The sequence below is a fragment of the Crocodylus porosus genome, unplaced genomic scaffold, assembly GCF_001723895.1.
Source record: "Crocodylus porosus isolate Cpor-Errol unplaced genomic scaffold, CroPor_comp1, whole genome shotgun sequence".
NCBI lineage: Eukaryota > Metazoa > Chordata > Crocodylia > Crocodylidae > Crocodylus > Crocodylus porosus.
In genome coordinates, this window is record NW_017728907.1 from 28,305,271 (window position 1) to 28,323,870 (window position 18,600).

Genomic DNA, 18,600 nt, shown 5'->3' on the forward strand with positions numbered 1-18,600 from the left:
ACTTGTTCATATGCTAGTTCCTTAAATACAATAAATTATTGCATCCTGTTCAATATATCTTTCTGCCAGACTACCAGAGTCTTACACGCTGGGTGCATCTACATGTGCCCCTATGGCGCCATTGTTACAGTGCCACCATTTCGTACTTCATTCTGGAAGTACTAAATGATGGTGCAGTAACAGCCCATACTGTGCTGTGCTGGCAGTGCACAGTTATTTTTAGCCACTACATTACCATAGCAATGCGCTATAGTGAGGGAGCCATGACCGATGCGTGCCCATGGTGGCTGTGGGAGCATGGTGGTGGTGGGAGTGCAGTGGCAGCAGCGGGAGTGCAGCAGTTGTAAGTAGTGAGATCCTGCAGATGCTGCCAGTGGTGTTGGAGGCTGGGGGAAGGGGTAGTGAACGGGACCTTTTTGCAGGGGGTGCACCACCACGCACAGGGGATATATGTGCACCTGCATGCACCCCCTATGCATTGCCAGTGGAGGGAGCGCATTGTTATCGCAACATAGCTGTGGCATCAGAGTTTCTATCTGCCAATGCTACATCACTGTAGCTCATTGCTACATTGCTATGGCAATGTAATGTCTTGTGTAGACGTCCCCACTATGTTTATTAACAAATGCATGTACAGTTAAATTAATCAAAGGTTAGATGGGTTATATTTATGGGCAGATCTAGGATTTTGAAAGGGGGGTGCAAACGATGTGTTACATCATCACATATAACACAGCACATTTTTATCCAGCTAAAAAGAAACTAGTAGCTTTACAAATATACTAGAGGTCTAGGGCTCTAATTCAGTTTAAGATCAAAGCAAAAACAAATATAATTTTATTGGAAGGTGTATTAATTTTCTATGCCATATAGTATGTACAAAAACACAAAATTAGGCAAAATAATTTTAAACTGTTGTATCTTTAGTCCTGTTGTCATTTGAAAGCTTGTCTAAATCTATCCCCACCATGCAGGTGATGCCATAAATAACATCACTCACAAAAATCCTTGTCTTACACATATTTCCTAGACTGTCATCACAGGTGCAACTACATTAGTCCATATAAGGAAATTATATTCAAAGATGTTACTGTACACTTGAGTGCCCAGGGTAGTGCAAGTGGTGGCAACCAGGCCAGCACAACAACTACTGCTATTTATGTGTGCCTTTCCCCCACATCACGCCCCGCCCCCCTTGCAACCAGGGTCAGTGGCTGGGGCTGCTGCCCTGTTTGCCCCCATTCATTGTAGTACTACACAATTACCCCTTATGTTTATCTTGCATAGGAAATTATGAAAAAATCCTGTAGTTATCAAAACACAAACTATTGTTTTGCATCCCCAGTAGCAGTAGCCAAGTTTAGGCTTCTTATATAACTAGGAACCTACCTAAATTGTGGTTTCGTGGATTTTGTGAAGAATGTGAAATCCAGGGTTGCCTGCAAAATCCACAAGACAAAACAACTTAACAAAAATAAGTTTTTATTAAGTCTCCCCTTCCTGAGTGAGTCTCACAGCCTGCCTGGGAGGGGAAGGTACTGGCTGGCAGTACAGCATGAACAGGGCAGCAGACAAGATAGTGCCTGCCCCTCCTTACTCCCCTGAATCCTCTCTGCCAATCAGTGTTCTGGGGGTGGGGCTAAATCAAGAGCAGCCAGCAATCAAGAAGCTGGTTACCCCCTCATCCCTCCTCTTCCCTGGTGTCTCTCAGCCAATCAGCACTGAGGGCCAGGGCCACCATGAAATGTCCGTGAAATATGCCCACAAGTGAGTCCCTATATAGAACCACGGGTGGAGACCATGTTTAAACGAGGGATGAGAATAACACAAAATTTAGGACTAAAAACATATTTGTCAACACACTTTTCAATACTTTATTTCCAAACCTTTTATGGATGGTAACATCACAGAAATACAAATATGGAACCAGATCTTGCACAGGCAAAGCTTATTACTGATCTCAATTACAGCTGCTGCAAGCATAGAGTTCAAGGCCACAGCATGAAATACTGTAGACATTTGTAGAGTCTTAGCACAATTCCCTGCCCTCTTCTCCCCCTTTTTGAATTTAGATTTGTCTCAGAATGGACTTAGAGGGCACATCCAGATGAATGTACATGTGTGGTTTTCAGTGCCTTAAAGCTTTGAGGTGATGCAAACTGCACACGGCCTACATGCACCCATTTGCCACTAATTTGCAACATGGTGCCAAAATGTGACACCTGGAGATCCCACCAGAAAGGAAGCCTGGCTGACCAGAGCCAAGATCTAGATGCTGGCCAGGCTCCAAGCAGCTGCCTTGGGTCTGCTGCTGTCCCAGGAGACCCTCAGGACTACAGGTAATATTGCTGGGGCCAGCACAGGTGCTGACCCTATCCTTCCCTAACCCACCTAAGTTAATTTGCTACATGCCAGAGTGCACATGCAGGGGCATGCCCTGAGTCAAAAAGCAGCAACACAAATATGTGTCTCCACTATTTGTCCCACAGGAAATGTGTGCCCCTGCACATGTGTGGTTGTCTGGATGCACCCAGAGGAGTCTAGAGAGAAACCTTTCCATTTCAATCTTGGAGTCACTTTAGCCTCATAACTAACAGCAGCCAATAAGCAATTTTATTAGCCAAGGATCACTGGAAAGCAAAAATGGTGTTTGTGTCACCCTCCTTTTCCCCAGCTAAGCAGATGGTCTTCCTCTTTAGGCAAGGCTTAGTGGGTGGTAGAGCCAGCTATGATGGGTTTGTACCAAAATAGTGTTCCTTTAACCTAGGGAAAATCTGAGCTTTCAACTTACTTCATACTACAGAAGCAACATAGGTGAAACAAAATATTTGGATCTGAAGTAATAAATATTTAGGGAATGAACACTGAATTTAAAATAAGTCTTAATTTCTACATGCATGCACATGTATATATCAAGTCCCTAAATTGAAGTTAAAACAGGACTCTTAATTTTGCAAAAAACAGATAAGACCTGATTTTTATCTCACTTGTAAGAGATTAAATTCCAAATAATCCTACCACTAAAGTCACTATCTGGCACTATTTGAACACTAACAGAGATCAAAATCAGTCCAATTATCTTCCAGCAAAGTTCAGACTATCAATATATAACTGCAAGCATCCTGAACAGCTGCCCCCTTTCCCCATTCCTAGAAGCCACATGGCACTTTATTTCTAAGTATGACAGGGGTGTAGGGCATTACAGTGGTAGAAAGGTCAAGGCTCTTGCTACTCATATAGGGAGTTCCTCTAAGATGCATAGAAAATATGGACATAAAGGAATATAGAGAGTGTCTGTTGCTGTCAATACTGCACATATGTTGCTGATAAAATATTTGGAGATGTCATTCTCCAGAGCTTTCACTGTGGCATGTTTCCCAGGTATTTAAATATTCATGACAAAGGTTTTAATCTCTCTCTCTCTTTCTCCCTTTCTCTCTCTCTTTGAAGTCCATACCATGACCTCTTTCACAACTAACCCTTTGATCTGACACACAAAAAAACCTAAATTATCAATCTTCACAAAGTATTTGCTTTTAACTAATGTCTTGGGCAAATATCATCACATCCCTACTTTAGTGTACCCATATGTTGTAGTTCGTAGTAATTTCTGATTAATGTAGCTTCTGGCAAAAGGAAATCTTCCAAATTTTCTTGCAGCTCTCATGGGGTTTACTTGCTTAATTTCAGTAATTAGGAATCTAGAAGAGGAAAAAATATGACTTTATTCCATTAATAGTATCTTCTAAAATGGTAATGACTAGATTATTGATAGCAAACCTATACTTCTTTAAAAAAATATTTTCAACTGGACATTACATTAAGTTATTTCAGGTTGCATAATAACCATAAAGTATTATAGAACAGTTGTTAGCATAATGGGACATTAATTAAAAATTGTGGATAAGAGCTCAAAGTTTACATATACTTGTCAACACAGTCTTGCCCTTCATGCATTAGAATGGATAGTCAAAATTAATTCTACTTGAGCAAGAACTGAACCACTAATGTTTTCTAGTCATACATTTTTTTTTCTGCATTGATCAAATGAGTTAAAATAAACTTTGGCCATTAATTTATTGAATATACAAAATCCATGAGAACAATCACAACAAAATGTCCTATTTTACTGTTCTGTTTCATTTTTATAACTAGTAAAGATGTTGCTTTTTCCCCGCATATTTTTTCATTGACAAATGTATGAGTACATACTTAAAAGATTCATAAAGCTTATAAAGACTCAAGCTATCCTTGCCTTAAAAAGGGAAGTGGACAAGTTGTATCTAGAGTTCTTTTCTCCTAATTATTCTTTATTAATTACTTGAAACTTTATTTCTGTCAATGTCTCTTTCTATATCTAGTACTGTATTTGAATAAAGTTATTTATTTTATATCTACGTATAAAACCGTAAACATACCCTCATCCTATGGTATACACACTCTGTGTATAACTGAATTTTAGAGTAAAATCTCAAATGTTATGGGTTGCTTTGCATCCTTCTAAATACACACTGTTAAAATAATGCCCTCTACAATAAATAAAAAAACTTCTCCAACTCTCAACTAATTCTATTCAAAATACTTGAGGCAAGAGCTATCCCAGGTATCATATCTAGATAGATAACAGACATAGCAGCTACTATAATGAAGATAACTCCAGTAATTAAAATCCCTTTATGAAAGAGACAATGACAACAGCCCCTCTTTTTACTGAAGAGAGTTTTAGTTGTTGAGCCATCTTACACAATATGGTTTTAAAGCTTGTCTTCCAGGTAGAATGGTAGAGGCACTTAGAGCCAGATTTGATTTCACCTCTTGGGCATCTCATTGGAATGTAATTCTATTCTATGCAGCTCAGATCATGAAAATCCAATCCAGTCACACTTTAATAACATATCATCATCTTCAATATAAGAGGAAGTCATCAAAAAATCAGTGAAGAGGAGAAGGACTCACTCATCTTTTGCACCCATGTTTTTCAGAGATATGAGCATAATAGATGGAATAGAATCTTGCCCTTAGGACATTATGGGACTGAGCCTGCTAAAGCCTGATCAGTTTAGCAAAACATTAATTATATGTTCAGTTATAAGTCTATAATTTAAATGGGAGAGCTCGAATATAAAGCTAAGGACATGTCAAGATCAGAATATATTATTACTTTATCTGTTTCGTTTTGGTATCTCTTGGCTGGTCTGCACTATGCTTGTGCCAAGTCACGGACAGCCACCAAGAAGTACAGCCAGCCCGGTCTCTCTTGCTCTGTGAGAGCCCAAGCCCAGATATTACACAATGCACTTCAGAGGAGCGCTGAACACATGCCTAAAGCTGTGTTCTTGGGCTCTTTGTCCCAGGAATACTTACAACTCAGTGCGTGTATCTATACATGCACAGTTATCATGCAGTATTCTAAATTACTGCTCAGTACAGGTGTGTATCTACACATGCATGCCCATACTGTACAGTAATTATGGTGACTTATACCAACCTGTGTGTAAACTTGACACCTGTATGATACAGGTGTCAAATTTACACCCAATTAGTTACTGTGCAGTAACGCACATGTAGATACCTTACTGCGCAGTAACACTGTGTGTATGGACTAATTTGGGGGTAACTTTTGTGCATTAATGCCCTCTACTACCTGCATATGTAGAAGCTGGCCTATTTCTGTTTGCTGAGTAGTAAATTTAATGTGATGTAAATGCACGTGTAGATGCACCGAATCCTTTGAAGGTGGCTACTTGGCCTAATTGCTGCTGTTTGTTATGCATGAAGTAGAGGCAAGTGGCCAAGTAGCCACAGCAGTGCTCCAGGGTTCAACAAAGTGGCAGAATAGATGTTCCCTAAGAACTGCAGTCATGGACCAGGTCACAGTTTTGCTAGGAACTGTACAAATTCAGGATAAAAATGTAATTCTAGTCCCCAAAAGCTTGCTACCTCAAAAATATAACAGTAATGATGCTGATTTGTTCAGTCTACATTAGATTTAGGAAATATTTCTCAAGAATCTTTGGTAATTCTGAATGAAATATTTATAGTGGGTGCATCTACATGTGCAATTAATGCGATGCGAAAAACTCTGGAGCACTATGAGCTTCAGTGAACTGCTCCTGGGGGCAGCATCTAGATATGTACCTGGGATAGCAGCACTTTGAGCTGGGGCAGAGCTGGTCTGGGTTGGCAGCAGACTCAGAGAGTCAGCCCAGGCCTCCAGGCGTGGCACAAGAGTGCCAAACATGTAGAGCTGTATGGCTAGGCAGAAGCCAGGAGTCTGGCCTCTGCCCAGTCACTGACTACATGTGTGTTTCAGCACAGTTTATTACTCTGCTGTAGGATACTACTGTCTCCAACAGTACTGCTGTGCCCTAGCACTGGAGCATGTATAGACTGTGATGCTTTACTGTGGAGCTAATTAGTCAACTCCACAATAAAGCAGATGTGTAAATATAGCCAATGAAGAGTAAAAGCCTAACAGTGGTGCTAAAGCAGTCTTTTGTAAAATGTTATTTAAAAAATACCTTTGTTTGTGAACACCAGTAATTGATAGGGTTCCCAAAGTGTGCTAGCCTACTTCTTTTAAAGCCAATAGGAATTTTGCCACTGAAGAAGAATCAGGACAAAGCCTGAAGAGTGGGATTTTATTCCCACTCATAGAAAACAGTGAGCTGTACCTTCTTAAAATGTAAGTATCAGCCTTTATTCTGATACCATGATGTTTCACAAAGTATTAACATTTAAATTAGTTCATCACCAGGATGTAAAATACAGGGCTTTGCAAAACTCTTTTTATGATTATTGAAACCTGAAGTGCCACAGTTCTTTAAAGGAGACCCTCTCTCTGTTGCATTAATTTCAGCCATTTAACTCCACTGACTTCACTGGAATTCTCCTGATTTATTTTGGTGTACAAGATCAGAATCACATCTGCTCTCTTAGATATGAGATCTGAATAATGTGAGGTGCTAAATAATTGCTTCCAAAAGTCATGACAGATACATAGCCCTTGAGAGATCAACCTTTGAAAGACTGCCCAACACACTTTAACTTCTGTCTAAATGGCAATTAGTACTTTATTTGCCAAGTGTAACTTCAGGTCTTCCATACACCTAAATAAAGTCAAATTTTAAGATCTTTAACTCACATTCTTTCCCTGTTCCTTCAGACCCTCTGTAAACAGTTTTAGTTAGAGCAATGGCTGAGAATTAAAACTTAAATCAGATCCTGAATAACAGCCATACATTATATTTCCCTGAGCTATTGAATGCTTATGTCTTTTTGTTCAGGAATATTAAGTCCCAAACCTCCTTTATGATTCCCTGCCCTAGGACATTTCTTCCCCTTGCTAAATATTCAGAGTATTCAACAGTTTTCTTTAGGGTATGTATAATGACTTTTGGAAACATTTCTTTCTTATTTTTACTGAAACAATACCACTGATTTCTGTGGGGTTACCCAAGTGTGACTGCCAGAATGTGGCCTGTTTTCCATATGGTTATGCAGTTATGAATTCAAAGCTCCAGTGTTATAAAATAGCTAATAATTGAAGCACTGACTGAAGCATGACATTTTATCTCTTGACATTTACCTACAGATATATTGAAAAAGAGTGCATTTAGAGAGTCTTCTTCTTTTAACAGGTTCAGAATATGTCCCAATCTATTGAAGTTTTAAATTTGCGGACTCAAAGGGATTTCCAGTATGTTTTAAAAATGGAAACACAAATGAAAGGGCTGAAGGCCAAGTTTCGGCAAATTGAAGATGATCGGAAGACATTAATGACAAAACATTTTCAAGTAGGTTTTATTTTAATAATAACTTTGAAAGCCTGTGAGAAGCTATGCACCACAGATTGCTGAACTCTGAGCTGAAAATGCTCATACAAAAGCAATATGACAAATAAAAACATAATAACACCTTTTATGGTGATAATCTCTTTCTCTATTCAAGTTAACAATATTAGGGAGTGACCATTAATTATTAAGACTTTATAGAAATGGCATTATAAACATAATCTTATTTTGCTGTATCTATCTGCCTGTCATAATGAGAAGTTTATATTCAGTCAAGCATAAGTAATAAATGAGGAAGTTGAGGGAATTAATAGCAAACAGCTATGGAGCTTTGCACTTTACCACTGTCTGACATTTAGTTGAGCTAAAGAAAAAGAAGTTTATAATAAAGAATTACAATAACTTAATTTCTCAGTATCACTAAAAACTAAAGAGGTTTGAGGGGGTTTTTCTGATAGTTATACTTGTTTTGCAGTTGCGATTTTTTTTCTCGTCTCACATATGGTATAAGCAAAAATGTATGTGATCAGTTTCTTAATTGGGTAAAAAAAGGTCTAATTACCAATACAACACTAACCAACCTATTTGCTATGAAATCTGGACACATGATGCTTAGAAAATAGTAATGTATATTCTGATGAGGCCATCTAAATTACTCTGAGACCATGTTATAGAGGGATATTAGAGTGTTGCACGTTCTGGGTCCAACTGAATAAGAGTGCTGAATGTGTGAGGAATATAAAATAGAGTCTATTAACATAATTTTCATCCTTGGAATATAGTTAAAGTATTATGCCTTTCAATGTGTTCATGTGTGGTCAAACATAAACCCAAAGACATACATGTTCAAAAGTCAGTAGTCAAAGTATGGCACCTAAATACATAATTAATCACCTCCGAGTGTTATGATTTTCCAGAGCCATTGAACACCCAACAGCTCCTGTTAATTTAGGGAATGAATACAATAATAACCTTCCTATGGAGGAAAAAATTTACTTGATCTTTTTAATTAGGCTTAAAGTCCAAGTTTGGATCCTCTTAACCTTTTTTAACATCTCCCGTTACAACATTCATCACCATAATAACACATCTGTGTTGTGCCATTACTCACTTTATATTCTCATTACATTTTCTGCATAAACAAAATATCAGAATTTAAATGTCTGATATAGGCTGTCAAAAGTAGCAGCGTGTTGTACTTCCCTACTCTAACCTTTTAAACATTTGACATTTTTTTTTGGCTGGGCCTTCAGGACCAGCTTGACAGTTTGCCAGGAGTAAAAGACAGATTTCCAGCCAGTCATACTATAGAGTAATATAAAAGGTCAAAATAATACCATATGCTGATGTCTTTCAGAATTTTAATCCACTAAAATTCTGGTACTGCATCCCATTCCTGAGACAGTGAAATTTGTCTATCCTTGCTACCTCATCCAGTATCACTTCAGTTCAGACCAAGCTTAGTACTATTATATAGCCCTGTTCACTCACTATCATCAAATTATGAAATCTCTTAGGATTTGGCTTATTCTCACTGCTGTCAAAGGCAACACTCTTATTTACTTTATTGACAGTAGGATTGGACTCACTTTGGAGAAAAGAGTTTTTAATTTATGGTTTTGTAAAAAGCTAGAAGTTTATGGTTCTACATATGTAGTTTTAGTAGTAAACAATTCTGCTTCTCTTTTTCCATTTTACTTTAATTCATCAGTTTCTGGGTACATACGATGAATGGAACTTTTCTAATGAGTAAAATCTATAGTTCTGAGCAGCAAAGGGAACTTCTGACACTAAATGCATTTACATTAATAACATTTCAATGTGTAATTTAAAAATTCAAACTTCTACAGCTCACATTAGCTATATATTCGGGCTGTGCAAAGCTTCGGTAGCTGATTTGATTCAGAGGAGATTCGGCCCAATTTGGCGGCTGAATCTGAATTGAATTTGGAGACCAATTAAAGGTCCAAATCAAATCAGAAGCCTCCAAATCAATTCGGAAGAGATTCAGCATTGATTTGAAGATTAGGCCATAGACCAAGCAGGCTGCGGTCCTCACCACACTGGCCTCAGCTGCCTCAAGCTAGTAAGTCTGTTGTGGTGGGCAAAGGGGAGAGGGAAGGGGTATGGGCAAGCAGATCAACACCCCAACAGTGAGGGTGGGATTGGAGATGGGGCTGAGACAAGCTACCCGGCCAGACCGAGGGGATGTAGGACTTGGGGAGGGGGGTTTCTGCCACTGCATGCCTCTGCACGCCGCCAGTCTGGGAGGGCATGGGAGTGGACATGTGCCCCCGGATCTGCATCGGTGGGCTGAGCCATGCTGTACTCTAAGATATTAGCATCAGCTGCTTGCCGCCAGGCTGTGCTCCTGGGTAGCTAGCCCCAGTTGCAGCCTAGGGCACATCCTTAGGTCCACCCACCACATAGAGCGCAGTGGAGTGGGGGCTGCAGCCACCCTAAAATTCCCCATGGCCCCTGCCACCGACCCCTCTCCGATCTGGGTGCACGTGCCTGGCCCCATGCCCTGCCACTGCTTGCCCAGCTGGGGTGAAGTCGTGGCTTGTCCAGAAGACATGGGAAAGCTGGGCAAGTGGCAGGAGGGAATAGCCCCCACTCCCAGCACCTTCCACTGCCTGTCCAGAATGCAGCCCAGCCCACCCCGCGCAGATCCAGAGACCCACGCCCGTTCCCATGCCCTCCTGAAGCAGCGGCATGTGGCAGCACACAGTGGCATGAGTCCCCCTCCCCAAGTTCCATGTCCCCTCAACCCAGCTGGGATGCTTATCCGGGCCCCAACCCCAATCCCTCCCTCGCTCTGAGGGCATTGATATGCCCCCCCTCCATGCCCCTTCCCTCCACCCACCAAAACAGACTTGCCAGCTGCAGACAACTGTGTCCAGCCTGGTGAGGACTCCTGCCTGTTTATTCTATGGTCAAATCTCCTAAGCAGTGTCAGATCTTCAGATCTGATTCCACTCACTCGAATTGGGACAGTGATTCAAATCACTGAATCAAATCAGTGTCCCTCTGGATCGACCAAATCCAAATCCGAAGCAAATACTTGCTGCTTCACACAGGCCTACTATATATACAATATATTTCCTGTCAATACATATGAATTTTTTTTTCTCTGGAGTTACTAACAAATGCCAGTTGAAAAGAAGGAAGAAGAAAATTATGAAGAACTTAATAAAAAAATTCATATATGTTATAATCACATACAGAAAAAATTATTATGACATGGTAATTATTTTGTACCACATCTGAAAGATAGGCAGGTCAGAGGTATCTATAAACACGTCTACCTGAACCTGCCTTCCTGCCCACTCTTTCCTTCAGGGTATAGTCATAATTTTCAACTTTAAGAACTCCCCATAGTATTTATGGAATCCTTTAACACAAATTACATTTAAATTATACGCATTCCTCATGTTTCTGCAATCATTGAAAGCATCATCCCTCCATTTTCTTGGGTTTTTATTACACTGTTCTTTCTAGATTTTTTACCTTCTACCTTGATGACCATTCCCTCAGCACCACCCTTAGCTGATTATCTTTCATCTATTGATGTTCCCAGGATGCCATCCATGGTTTCCTCTCTTTTTCTTCTCTATATTCTCTTTGTGGGTGACCTCATCTGCTCACAGGGGTTCTGTTATTATCTTTATGCTAAGCCTACATCTCCATTCCCTTTTTTCCTTTTTTGTCTAGGCTGCACCTCCTTCTGTCTCTCTGACATTTCCTCCTGAAATCCTGCTGTTCCTTTAAATAATAAATAGAATTGTAAAATGTTTGACTGCATGTGTTATGATAAGGACAAATTTATGTTCCATGAAGAAAAAAAATTAATCACTAGAATTCTCAACAATATGGTGCCTAAACAAGAATCAGTTGCCTTAATGAAATCTACTTATTTTTAGACTATTTATTTTTATTGAAACCTTGATGAGGGTATTAAGAAAGTACATAGCTATGGAAAAGTGGTAAAAAGGATTAGGACCTAGCTAAAAAAGCATTCAAGTAAGGAACATACAATCTTTTTTCAATATGGTAAAGACTTAAACATGGTATAACCCATGGGTGCACCCCTATATGCAAAAGCATAGACTTGCAGCGGCAAAATTAGTAGTGACACAGATTTGTGCTGCTACTGTTTTGACTGCAGCACATGCCCCTGAACATTTGCTTTGATGAAGAATTGCCCCACTTCAGGCAAATTGCCCTTCCCTAGCTCCTCTTGTTGCCTGATGTGCTGGAGAATCCAGGACACAACTAAAGGAGTTAAGATGCTCTGGCCGGCAATCAAAGTGTCTTCCTAGAGGACCAAGTTGCTATATCTGCCAGTTCATGCTCCTGTCACAAGCTCCATGCTGCTTTTCTTCTCACTGTTTGGTTTTTTTTGCTACTGAGATTTTTCGGCAGCAAAATTTGCTCCCAGACTGCACATCTGCAGCTTGGGGACAGTTTAACATTCCAGTTGTGCAATTTGTGAGGCCACAAAGAGGTCTGTAGCCCCACAAACTGCACATGCCTGCACATCTGGGTACAGCCCATGAATCCAAAGTAGGAATTGTGTTCAGTAAACTTATCCATGACTTGGAAAAGCTATCCAGCTATGCAAAAGAGAAGGAATGGTCAGGTAGTAACATCTTTGCTGGACACTAATATGAGTTAGTCAAGGCCGTGGATGTGACCTGAATCAAATGATACAACATGATGATGACATATAAAAACCATGGTTGATAAATGAGTATTAGCCAGGATGATTTGAACTCATACCCAATGTTGGATTCTAAATCAGATAAGACATAATTGTGTACAGATCAGTGAAAGGATATGTGCTGAATACTGCAGCTGTCAGAAATACACTCAGTAGTAGTTTATATAAGGAATAAAATAAACAACAATAGTTCAGCTATTATAATGATATTGTAAAAGTTGGTGCTACATCTTCCCCCGCAATGAAGCATTAAAGCACAATCACCTTCTTTCAAGAAAGAGGTAGCCAGTGGCCTTTTGTATCCTGTGGAGGAAAAGATAAGTCACAGAAGGTTTGTTTCCTGATTCTTAAAAATAATTTTGTACTTTCAGTAGAAATGGATTATTCTCTTTCAACATGTTTTCCAACATTTGCTGCCATTAATCCTGAGGTTGCTAGAACTTTCTCAATATAACAGTAATGGATCTGAAACTAAAATTAATAAGCATTTTAATAATCAGTCATAAATATTATATTAAAGGGAGTGAGGGGCTTGGAACTCTTTTAAATTGCTCTAATCCACAACTGACTGCTTTTCAGGAGTTGAAGGAAAAGATGGATGAGCTCCTGCCATTGATCCCAGTTCTGGAACAATACAAAACTGATGCCAAATTAATCACCCAGTTCAAGGAGGAAATTAGGAATCTGTCTGCAGTTCTCACAGGGATTCAGGAAGAAATTGGTGCCTATGACTATGAGGAACTACACCAGAGGGTGCTCAGTTTAGAAACCAGGCTTCGAGACTGCATGAAAAAGCTCAGTAAGTGAACAATTTCATGCTAAATTTAATTCCTAGATTGCATCTTCATCACTTCCTTAAAGAAACACACAACACTCTGGTTTCAGTTCTAGATACACAGTGCACCAGATTTTGATTTGTGTTATATTAGTGTAAATACAAAGTAACTTGGCTGAAAGCAAACTGTTTTACATTTCTGTCTGCATCACTTGCTGATGAAACATAGCAATGTGTTTTATTTTCAGTGCTGCTAAAGGCATCTTGTGGGTCTCAGAGAGAGTCTAAGCTTCTGGGAACCCACACACTGACTTCAGTTTGATGCAGTGAGTTCCTGACATCTCTGAAAACAGGCACTTCTTTAATATTGGATAGCTAAAATTAGGGGTCATTTTTTTAAATGTCACCCTTAACCTTCTTGCCCAAAGTATAATTAATACTTGTTTACCTTATAGTCATGATACAAGTACTTATAGAGCCTAGCTCCTTCCAGTTAACGTCAATGTAAAAAAAAGTATCCCCTCTGACTCACATGAATGGATTGGGCAGTAACTCATTAGGGGCCACTCATTTAAAGTATTTTGAGATATATAGATTGACAATGTTATTTAGAAGCAAATATCTATTGTTTACTGAAAGCATTTACCTTCCAGTACTGGCCATCCAGCTGCTTTTATGATAACCAAATTCATTATAAAGCAAAAGAAACACAATAGTGAAATTCCAGGGCACAGACTCATAAGAGCTACCTTCATTTTCATGTTTTGGATGTTTGCTTTCATAGTCAATGGATGGCAGCTGAAATCTGTTATTAAACAGAGAGGTGCTTTCCGTAATAAAATAAGTGGGCTTTCTTTGAAGCAATGGGAGAGACAGAAAAAAATAAATCTAGACTGGGTTATCCTCTGAAATTCTTTATTTTCAGCTGTTTCTTTTCATACCAGAAATAGCGTATCAGTGATAGGAAAAATACATGAAAGAATTTCTCAAACAGATTTTTTAAATGAATTTATTCTCCCCTTCAGTACACACATATAATATCAAATTACTATGCTGACAGAAGATACCCAGGTTCGGCCAGGACAAAATACCATACAGGTATTACTATGCATTAGTGAGATAGAAACGTAGAGTAAATGGCAGGGGGGGTTTTTAATGCTCTGTTGCATACATTAGGAATCAGAAGATTGCATTCTATGTTTTTAATTCATCTTGTTTTCATCAGCTGGTCGGGTGAATACTTGTAATACTGATCAATGAACTGACTGCAGCGTGGAAATATTCTAAATATCAGAATGACCTTTAAGTCGTGGATACTTATGCATTCTTCCCATAAGCTTTACTTTCTCTCTCTCTTATTTCCTTAAACAAAGCCCCTTTTCCCTCTGGCCCTTGTAATATGTGCAGTTTTGTATGTTGACAATTGACTCTCCAACTTTGGTGGAGCTAGGGGCTACATACAACACCAGCATGCAGCCCCCAGCTGGCACACTGCATGGGCCAGATGCTGCAAAGATGAGCTCCCACAGTTAACCAGTCCGCCTCCCCGCCGCCACCACAGTGCGAAAGGCAGATAGAGGGTTTCCACAGACCAGTAGTTGGTAGCTCTGCTTTAAAAATATAGGAACATCAACACACCCATGCACTCACAGCATGACACTCATATTGTTCTCTGGTCTTCATATGCCTGTATAAGAGAGATGAATGAAAACTATAATGCAAGCTCAAAAAACCCTCACATCTCTGTATAAATATCCATATACACAGGATTTACAGGAAATCCATCTCCACATTGATTCTGAATTCAGTCTGTAACTCTGTTTTGCTTCAGATATGGATGTAATTATATAATTTCCTCAGGCCTACTTTTCACATTCTTTACTTCTTTTTTCCTTTTTTTTACTTGTGCTTTCAATCCTTTTGTAACCCTCCTTACTTTTCTTTCCTCATCTCTGCCTTCTGCGGCATTCTATATTATCCTCTAGGATGCTATAGGATCCTATTATCCTAGGCCACAGTTAAGTGCAATTTTACTCCTAAGATTATGGATTCCAAACAAGAAATCATCTACAGATTGGATTGTGTTAAGTATGGTCTACACAGGGACTAGGGTTTCTTGTCCCATTACCAGGATTAGTTTATGTGACCCCTTTTGTCCATATGGGTTTATTGCTTCTTTGTCTTTCTCCAGCACTCCCACCTTCCCCTCCTTCTTCTGAGGTTTTATAGACAAATCAATCCCTCCATTTTATACACTGCTCTGTACAGGCCTTTTCACAGCACCTGCTAAAGTGAATTTGGGCTTACAAATGGTAATGCTCTATATCTCTGAGCACTATCACTGTTCTGGCTGGCTGAGAAAGGGGCAGGGGTGGGAAACCCTTCTCTGGATTGCTGCCAGGTCTGCATGGCAAGGACAAGTACAAAGTTCAGTACTTAGGACAGAAAAATCCCATGCACCAGTACAGGCACCAGTCACCCATGTCTAGAGAAGAGAAGACTGAGGGGGAATTTAATAGCAGCTTTCAACTACCTGAAGTGGGGGTTCAAATGAGGATTGAGCTAAACTGTTCTCTGTGGTGGCAGATGACAGGAAAAGGAGTGATGGTCTCAAGTTGTAGTAAGGGAAGTTTAGGTTAGATATTAGGAAGAGTTTTCTCACTAGGAGGGTAGTAAAACACTGGAACAGGTTACCCGGACAGGTGGTGGAAGCTCCATCCTTGGAGGTTTTCAAGACCAGGCTAGACAAAGCTTTGGCTGGGATGATCTAGTTGGGAATGGTCCAACCAGAGGGTTGGACTAGATGGCCTCTTGAGCTCCCAAATGGCCTCTTGAGCAACACAAATTTTCTGATTCTATGACACTGTGGCCTGGTTTGAGTACCTCCGAGGAGCAGCCAGCCAGCCACGGTGGGGGGGGGCAGGGAATGGGCAATGTCACCTGGCTATGGGGAGCGGGACATAACTTGGTTGCAGGGAGGGAAGGGATAGCTGAGGCTAGTTACAGAGCCCAATTCACTGCTGCCTCCCACTGCGGCAGCACGGCCTAGGCTATGGTGGCCCCAAGGAGCAGGGATCAGTGCTCTCTATCTCCTTTAGTTTGCGGGCTGCAACTGCTACGTGTGCCCCCCCTATACACACACGCCCCAGCGGTGGCAGTAGAGTTGGAGCAAACTTGTTGCAGAACCTGGAACCCATCCTATGCTAGTGGCAGCACCGGGCACTCAGGGCAGGCTGCTGCAGGTCAGGGGCATGGGCCATGGCAAGGAGAGGCAATGGACTGCTGCAGGCCTGGTCCTGTAACCCAGGAATGCAACCTGGTCAGGACCGGCCCCACAGCCCAAGGGCATAGTTAGTGACTGGCCCATGGCAGCCCACCCTTCCTTCTCCTGGTGGCACAGCAAACTATTATGGTGGCTGGAGGTGAGACACCTGTCACCTGCTGCCTGCTCATGGCAGTGCCAGGGGCTCAGGGTGGGCTGCCATGGACTGGTCACCGCCTATGCCCCTGGGCCATGGGGATAGGCTAGAATGGGCTGCAGTTGTCCATTGCCTTCCCCTGCCACTGCCCATGCCCCTGGCCTGCAGCAGCCTGCCCCAAACACTGACCACCACTGCAAGCAAGCAGTAGGTGACAGGTGCTTCACCTCTGCCTGCTGCGATAAGTTTGCTCCTCCACCACCGCCACTGGGAGCCACACTGCAGCTGTTGCCTGCCTGCAAACTGTGGCCCCCATGTAAAGCTGGAGAAAGGAGGTGACAGGCACTGACCCCTGCCCACTAGGACCACCCCTGCCCAGGCCAGGCCGCTGCAGCGGGGGGCAGTAGTGAATCAGGCTCTGTAACTAGCGTCGGCTCCCCTCCCTGCAGCCAGGTCAGATCTCCCCTCCCCGCAGCTGGCTGGCCACTCCTCAGAGGGTGCTGTGCCCATGTCCCCACCACTGTTGCCTGCAATGGGGGAATTAAACCCCCCCTTCCCTTCAGGCTACTGGCACCTGGTCACCACAATGCCTGGGTGCATGCCTCCAGGTTCACAAGTGCATCCTATCAGTGCCTGCACCACTGCCCCACCCAATGGGGAATTTAAACCCCCGCTTCCCCTTAGACTACTAGGGTCTGGCCCCACCCCTCCTCCTGCCACCAGCCAGAGAGTGAATGGGGATAAGGGGGTTAGGGACCCCTGACAGGAACTGTTTTCCCCCTCCAGGCAGACCTGCAGGCCAGGGTGGGGGTTTAAAGCCTTCCCCAATCATACTTACCTGCCCAGGCTTGGCCATGCCCCTTCCCTCAGCTTAGTTTTCCTCCAGTGAAGGACTCTCTCTAGTGCCCCCCAGCTTCAGGCCTGAACCATTGCAGGCATGTGCCTGCATTTCCAGAGTCAAAAGTGAATGTCTGTTCACTTGCAAAATGGTTCAATCTATGCAAATTATCAAGGGCCACATTTGTGAGAGCCCTGCAAGGAAAGTGAGGTTGGGTTCATGCAAGGCTGATCCTGCCTGACTAACCTGGTCTCTTTCTAGGACCAGGTAACAAAGAGCTTAGATGGGAAGGAGGAAGTCGATGTCATCTTCTTGGACTTCCAGAAGGCCTTCGACACAGTGTCCCACCCAATTCTGGTGGGCAAGCTGAGGGACTGCGGCATTGATGAATGCATGGTCACATGGGTGGCAAACTGGTTCCAGGGGCAAACCCAGAGGGTTGTGGTGGATGGGTCGAAGTCGGCCTGGGAGGATGTGGGCAGTGGAGTCCCCCAGGGCTCGGTCCTTGGGCTGGTGCTGTTCAACATCTTCATTAGCGACCTGGACAAGGGTGGGGAGAGCACCCTGTTCAAGTTCACTGATGACACCAAACTGTGGGGCAAAGTGAATACACCAGCAGGCAGGGACCGCATCCAGGCAGACCTGGATAGGTTAGAGAAGTGGGCGGATCTGAACAGGATGCGGTTCAACAAGGACAAGTGCAGGGTGCTGCACCTGGGGAGAGGGAACCAGCATTATGGTTATAGGTTAGGAGCTGACCCTCTCAGCAGCACAGAAGCAGAGATGGATCTGAATTGACTCCAGGATGATTATGAGTCACCAGTGCAATGAAGCAATAGGCAGAACCAACCACACCCTGTCATACATCAACAAGGGCATCACTAACAGGTCCAGAGAGGTCTTGCTCCCCCTCTATGCGGCGCTGGTCAGGCCGCAGCTGGAGAACTGTGTCCAGTTCTGGGCGCCGCACTTCAAGAAGGATGTGGAGAACCTGGAGAGGGTCCAGAGGAGGGCCACTGTTATAGCTGAGGGCCTCTGTGGCCAGCCCTACG

The 18,600-nt window shown here is 42.2% G+C and overlaps 1 protein-coding gene across 3 annotated transcripts in view; it reads left to right on the forward strand.

The window, feature by feature from the left end:
- OLFM3 (olfactomedin 3) overlaps positions 1 to 18,600 on the forward strand; it is a 146,808-nt gene that overhangs the window by 109,117 nt on the left and 19,091 nt on the right. For all 3 annotated transcript variants that reach the window (XM_019531008.1, XM_019531005.1, XM_019531007.1), the window contains exons 3-4: positions 7,641 to 7,796; positions 13,096 to 13,315. In XM_019531008.1, coding sequence (XP_019386553.1) covers positions 7,641 to 7,796; positions 13,096 to 13,315 — 376 coding nt within the window. The remainder of the gene's footprint in view (positions 1 to 7,640; positions 7,797 to 13,095; positions 13,316 to 18,600) is intronic.